Here is a 7777-nt window from a genome sequence, read left to right as displayed (position 1 = left end):
GTAAGCCATCGTCTTCTTCATTTGAATATCCCACATCACATTGAATTCTCTTCATGTCAGATCACATAATCAAAGATATTAGAGAAATATTAAAAAAGATATTTGTGATCAAATTGTACCAAAATTTATTCTTTTTATAAGATTTACATTCATTGGTTGACTTATTATTTTCCTAATAAGATTCAATATATGGCTTTAAGTTAGGTAGATAGATTTTAGGAAATTTGAATTAATATTATCAAATAAGGAATCATTTTGTTTGGTTACAGGAATAATTAGAATAATGTTAATCCAAGTGTACCCTTAATGAGTTGAGTTTTTAGTCTTTAAAGCAATGACAACTTTAGTAAATATCTTAAATATTTTTGGACATTTTCAAAATATACTTCAATTTTAATAATAATATTAAAATTCTGTTTCGTTACTTATCACTTTGACTAAGTGCAAATTCATTAGTGAAAGTTCCAAAAATAAGAATCAGTCGAAGCGACAATATAATAAATTAATAATTTAGTTTTATTTCATAGACAAGCCATACATAAATTTGAGGCTACAAAGACATATTTCAACTGGTCGAATCGTTGATCGGATTTTTATTATTTTTTGCAACAACATCGTCCATTTACACACCCTCCATCATGGTACCTCTTGTGAGTACAGTCAAACCAACATTCATACTCTCCGTACCTTGTTGTACATGGAATAAAGCAAACATCATTTTTTGATGTTTCCATCACTGTAACACATGAGACACGACAACTTAGACAAAATATAGTCATTAAAATAGGTTTTCCAGTTTTTTCTTTTCTTTAAGTAAAATGTTCAATAATTAATTTGAAACTGACAAAAACAGTTGGACATACGATAACAATATACCTGGTGAGGCCAAAACGTCAGAGTTGGACAATGAGTTTGTTAGTATCACTTAAAGAAAAAAAAATCACAGAAGTTTTGGTGATATTCATTTTTTTTTCTCACTATTAATTCTCTGTTGTAAGAAAAAAAAGAAGAAGAAGAGAGTCTATATTTATATCATTCTTTGCCAAGAAAAGTCTTAATTTCAACCTAGTTATTTTTTTTTTCCCATAAATGAATCGAGCATATATGTTGATAACATTATTTTGGTGGTAGATATGGCATGATTCCAATGGTACCAAATCATGGAAATATATACAGTCAACAATATTATTTTGTAATTAAGTAATAATATACTGTAGATGATTTTGAAATTAAGGGAGATATATGAGAAAAATGGAAATTCTGCTTTTCAAAGAAAATATTACACAATTCCTATCATTCAATACATCAGATTCAATGCAGGATCTGAGTGCATAAATTTGTGTAAGAAAAAATGAACTGAAAATTATTATTTTTGGGTCAACATTAGCATATATATATGTGTATGTATATTTGCATTTATGGCATGATTCTATAGATTTTTGGTACCAAATCATTGAAATATGGTCAAAACTTCTTCTGGTAGGTGGTAACCATTTTAGTATAACAAAAATACATAAGGAGTAGAATCATAATTTTTTTGAAAAAAGGTATGAGTTGGACAGCACACAAAAAAAACAAATAATAAATAGTGAAAATACACAAATTTGACACAAATTTGGCAATTTTTTTTAACGTCTATTTTTATTTCTTCGAAATCGAGTTTACAAAGTTAGAGAGAATATCCACACATGGATAAATAAACAATAAACTAAAGAACGATACAACTTAAGAAGCTAATTACAAGATACATAAACTGATAATAATAATTACTAATACTATAATCTACAGACTTCAATCTTCACTCCAATATCGAGTTTTATCTTCAGTCTTCTTAGCCTTCAACTTACGTTTCCAATTGGTGGATAAATTATCTATGATGATGATTTTGGGATCCCATTCTCATCAAACCAGTGGAAACGACCACGCTTGAATGATATGGGAATAGCCACCATTGCAAAGCATCATCACGAATAGTCACTATGAGACTCCACCAACAATTTCGCTTGAGGAAGCCACCGTGGATGTGTGTCAAAGCCGCTGCGTGCCTGTGTCGCAAGGAAACCACCATCGCACTCAAGACAAACAATATCACTCAATTTTTGTAAGGATGACTGAAGACAAACTAGAGAAAATATTAAAAACCCAGTCCGGATTGAAGAAGATGAAGAGACATATGTGTAGATACATAATTACAAATATGAAAACAGGACATGGTACCGACACAATAGATGCATCGGCCACCGGCCAGATTGAATCGGAAAGAAAACGCTCAGAACCAGGCAATTACGTAATCGTCTGTTTCCTATCTTTTTTTTTTGTTTTTTTTGCTAAATTAACACTTCATCCTATCTAATTACTAAAATAACACAATTTTTATGTAGAAAGACTAACAAATCACAATTTTTTTTATTTCAGTTTCAGAAAAAAAAAACACGAAAAACAGAAAATTATAATATTTAAAAATATGATTAATGAAAATTATAATGAATAAAAAATATGATGTTTAAAAAAAAGTTTCAAAATATAATGTACAAAAATAATATTCAAAAATTGTTTATAAAAATATTATGTATACCAACAAATCAACCATCAATAAACTCCTGTGGGAAATCTGTCTATAATTATTGACATATTTATTTTACCGACGCTCTAGAACTAGCAGACGTTTTCATCTGTGATTTGTCGGTAATAGGTGTTTCCAATGGCTAACTAACGGATATGCTTGTGAGTTCTAAGCTGATTTCTTGTAGTGAAAACATACATCATTTTTCGATCTCTCGATCAACGGCGGACTCAAGTAGAAGCTAGGGGGTCAACTGAACTGGGTAAAATCTTAAAAACATTGTTTTGCATGTAAATAATTCAAGTCTCATTAGCTTAGTTGGTTTTCTTCAATCTGCTGATACTCCCAAACCCAAGTTCAACACTCCCTTTCTACATTAATATTTTCTTTTTTTCTATTTTAAATATTTAATTGTGTAAAAATAAAAATTTTGACCTGGGTAAAAAATTTCATGGGTCCGCCCGTGCTCTCGATCACTAAACACATATACAACTTATGTTAGTATAGTACTTTATTCTTTATTCGATAATTTGATCATTAATTACTAATATTGATTTGGAGTTTGACTATGATTATGCTTATTGACTACTCCATATTTTTAATATTTGGAAATGGAGTTTAAATATAAATATACAGTATTTATTAATTTGGAGTTTGACTATGATTATACTTAATGACTATCATTAATTTGGAGTTTCACAACCAATAAAAATTAAATACTAGTACAGTCAGGGGGTGTATTCAACTTGAAATTTTACGTGATTTGTGTGAAATTTACAAATCCTATGTTATTCAATCATGGATTTTAAAAACTCTGTTAAAATCCACTGTTATTGAACTGATGGTTTAAAAATCTACTTTAAAATCCACTGTTATTCAAAACAGTTTTGTGGATTTGGATTTTAGTGGGGTGTATTGAACTGAAGATTTTAGGAGATTTGCTGGGATTTTAATATTTCAGAATTTTAGGAGATTTGAGTGTAATTTTAGGAGATTTGATTAGAATCTATAGAATTTGAGATTTGGGTTTTGGGATTTGGTGAGATTTGATTATAGAATTTTAGGTGATTTGGGTTTTGAGAGGAACTTGATTCAACATGTGAAGAAGCTTGATCTCTTGGTTCAGTTGTCGGCACCTTCTACAAGCTCCCCCAACTGATTCTTCCACAAGATGTGTAATTGTAAACAGAAATGTTGATGTATTCTTAACTGAGTTTTACAACAAGATGAAAAGAAAAAGAAAAAGACATTTATGAAAGGCAAAGATGAAGATGAAGTTGTTGATGCAATCGCTGCATTAGTTCAGAGTACTACAAGAAGTAGTTCAACGAAGCAAATAAGATGGAGCTGAAATAAGGAAATCAGCTAAGGCGATTAATATTCAAACCATGAAAGTTATGAAGACTAGAAGCTTGGAGAAGAGTCTAGAAGCATGAAGAGTTTCCTTTTTAGTAGAAAAACATGAGGCAGTAATGTCACATGTGAAGAAGCTTGATGTTCAGGTTGCACAGACTGCTGAAGCCGTGAAAAGAACTCCTGGGACTCTGCCCGGAAAAGGGGAAGCAAACCCGCGGAATGAGTATGTCACATGTGATTGAGCTAAGGGGAGGAAAGAAGTTACCCCCTAGAGAAGCACCATCCGCTAGGCTTGACAAGGGCAAGGGTATTGCTGAAGAATACCTTCCTCAACATGCTGCTGAGACTCCACCGTTGAGTCAAAAAGAAGCCGAAGCATCCGGCGAGCATGTGCTCCCACCCAGCGAGCACGTGCTCCCGACTCCCGATCAGACCGTTCCTACTGAGGTACCTCCTGCACGCGTGTACACCCCTAGGGTTCCTTACCCTGTTCCTCCTAAGAAATCTCGCAAGGATTTGGAGGATGCAAAGTGCAAGGAGATGTTGAGAGAATTGACGGTAAAACTACCCCTAGCTGATGCTGTTCAGATGATACCTGCTTTGAAGAGATATGTGAAAGGGTTAGTTTCTGGGAGAGTGTCAGAGGAAGAGAACGTGATGATGGTTTCAAGAGAGTGCAGTGCTGTGCTGCAAAACAAAGTGCTAAAGAAGAGAGATGATCCAGGGCGATTTGTCTTATCCGTGAGAATCGGTAAAACGATTTTTGCAAACTCCCTCTGTGATCTAGGTTCCAGTGTGAACCTTATGCCATACTCAGTGGCTAAAAGGCTGGGATACACGAAGTTCAAGTCTACACGGATTTCGTTAGTATTCGCGGATAGATCCACCAAGCGCCCCATAGGAGTGTTGGAGGATTTACATGTCCAGATAGGGGACACGCTTATACCAGCAGACTTTGTGGTTCTGGAACTTGAAGAAGAACCACGTGACCCCCTGATCTTGGGTAGATCATTCTTATGCACAGCTGGTGCGATTATAGATGTGCAAGGGGGAGCGATCGATCTCCAGCTGGGGGATATGATCGCAAGGTTTGAGATGAATAAGCTGCTCAAGAAACCTATGATAGATGGTCAGACTTTTGTGGTTGATGATGGTTCAGAGGTTGCACATGAGGTTACCGATGAAGTTCTCACTCTCGACCCGTTGGAGGTTGCCTTGACAAAGGCAGAGGGTAAGTATGGATTCTTGAATGAGGAAGCTGATGGTTTTACACGCATTTTGGATGCAGGTACACGGTTCCAGCAACTGGTAGCTTACGCCAGCCTAGACGATGAGAACCAATCAGGGGAGGAATCCGCCGAGGGAGCACCTGCTCCGGATTCCGGAGCACATGCTCCGGTAAAGTCAGCGGACGGTCCTTGGAGCGAGTTAAGAGCTCCAAAGGTAGAGCTAAAACCACTTCCAGCCGGGCTAAGGTACGCGTTCCTAGGTCCTAACTCTACATACCCCGTGATAGTGAACTCTGAACTAAACAATGTAGAGACCGCTTTGCTCCTTTGTGAACTTAGGAAGTATAGAAATGCTCTAGGGTATTCACTAGATGACATCCCAGGAATCTCACCAGATCTTTGCATGCATAGGATACATCTAGAAGATGAATCAATGACTTCGGTAGAACATCAGAGGAGGTTGAACCCGAATCTAAAGGATGTTGTTAAGAAAGAGATAATGAAACTTCTAGATGCGGGTGTAATTTATGCTATTTCTGATAGTTCCTGGATTAGTCCAGTTCATGTAGTCCCTAAGAAAGGTGGAATTACAGTGGTTAAGAATGATAAGGATGAGTTGATTCCTACTAGGACAGTTACGGGACATCGCATGTGCATAGACTATAGAAAACTTAATGCTGCGACCCGTAAGGATCATTTTCCTTTGCCGTTTATTGATCAAATGCTTGAGAGATTGGCTAACCATCCTTACTACTGTTTCTTAGATGGCTATTCAGGTTTCTTTCAGATCCCAATCCATCCCGACGATCAAGAGAAGACCACATTCACATGTCCTTACGGCACCTTTGCTTACCGCAGAATGCCGTTTGGCTTGTGCAATGCACCAGCGACCTTCCAACGATGCATGATGTCCATTTTCACTGACCTGATTGAGGATATAATGGAAGTTTTCATGGACGATTTCTCCGTCTATGGGAGCTCCTTTTCCGTTTGTTTGTCTAATTTGTGCAGGGTGTTGCAGCGGTGTGAAGACAAACATCTGGTGCTGAATTGGGAGAAATGCCACTTCATGGTCAGAGATGGGATAGTGCTGGGACACAAGATTTCTGAAAAGGGGATTGAGGTTGACAAAGCCAAGGTTGAGGTGATGATGAGTTTACAACCGCCTAATTCGGTAAAAGGGATCCGCAGTTTCCTTGGCCACGCCGGTTTCTACAGACGGTTCATTAAGGATTTCTCCAAGATAGCAAGACCACTTACCCAGCTGTTGTGTAAGGAAGTGAAGTTTGATTTCGATTCTGCTTGCTTGGAGGCCTTTCACACGATCAAAGGAGCTTTGGTTAGCGCTCCGATTGTACAACCGCCAGATTGGGACCTTCCCTTTGAGGTCATGACTGATGCGAGTGATTATGCCGTGGGAGCGGTTCTGGGACAGAGAAAAGACAAGAAGCTGCACGTGATATACTATGCCAGCCGCACCTTGGATGAGGCTCAGTGCAAGTACGCTACAACCGAGAAAGAACTTTTAGCGGTTGTGTTTGCTTTTGAGAAGTTCCGATCATACCTTGTTGGTTCCAAAGTGGTTGTTCACACTGATCATGCAGCATTGAGGTATCTACTGACCAAGAAGGATGCAAAACCAAGGCTACTCCGTTGGATTTTGTTGCTTCAAGAGTTTGACTTGGAGATTAAAGACAAGAAGGGTATTGAGAACGGAGTTGCAGATCACTTATCAAGAATGAGGATAGAAGAAGAGCTACCCTTGGATGATAGCCTTCCTGAAGAACATGTTTACTCGATCGGCATCTTTGATCCCGCCGAGCACATGCTCCGCCTGGGAGCACATGCTCCGAAAACCCCGTGCAAGGCAATCGATACCAACAAACAGCCGAGTTTTCCCTGGTTTGGAGAGTATGCAAACTACCTAGCAGCAGAGAAAGAACCTACTGAGTTTGTGGGGAACAAGAAGAAGAAGTTCCTAAAAGACATAAGGCGGTATTTTTGGGATGAGCCTTACCTCTATAGGCATTGCTCGGATGGTGTTTTCAGGAGGTGTGTGACTGAGGAGGAGGTTCCTGGAGTCTTGTTTCATTGCCATAGCTCACCCTATGCTGGACACTTTGCTACTTTCAAAACCGTGTCCAAAGCTCTTCAAGCGGGTTATTGGTGGCCTACCATGTTCAGAGATGCGCAGCGGTTCGTGTCTACTTGCGACACATGTCAGAGACAAGGGAACATCAGCAGGAGGAATGAAATGCCTCAGAATTTCATCTTGGAGGTTGAGGTATTTGATGTTTGGGGAATTGACTTCATGGGACCTTTCCCGAACTCATTCGGCAATGAGTACATATTGGTGGCTGTCGATTACGTGTCCAAGTGGGTAGAAGCTTTGGCCAGCCCCAATAATGATGCAAAGACCGTGCTCAAGATGTTCAAGTCGGTTATTTTCCCACGGTTTGGTGTCCCACGGGTAGTCATTAGCGATGGTGGATCGCATTTCATTAACAAGGTCTTTGAGAGTCTTCTCAAGAAGAATGGAGTGAGGCACAAGGTCGCCACCCCCTACCACCCACAAACAAGCGGCCAAGTTGAGATCTCTAACCGGGAGATTAAGAGCATTTTGCAAAAA

The 7777-nt window shown here is 38.2% G+C and overlaps 1 protein-coding gene across 1 annotated transcript; it reads right to left on the bottom strand.

Moving 5' to 3' along the window:
- Positions 597 to 965, bottom strand: LOC109132623 (putative defensin-like protein 60). The gene is given in 3 exon segments (XM_019244387.1): positions 597 to 736; positions 877 to 925; positions 927 to 965. Coding segments are annotated over 3 exon segments (228 nt in total).

This window comes from Camelina sativa, chromosome 4 (assembly GCF_000633955.1).
Source record: "Camelina sativa cultivar DH55 chromosome 4, Cs, whole genome shotgun sequence".
Taxonomy (NCBI): Eukaryota; Viridiplantae; Streptophyta; class Magnoliopsida; order Brassicales; family Brassicaceae; genus Camelina; species Camelina sativa.
Note: the sequence above shows the minus strand (reverse complement) of the source record. Positions and strands in the feature narration are given on the sequence as shown.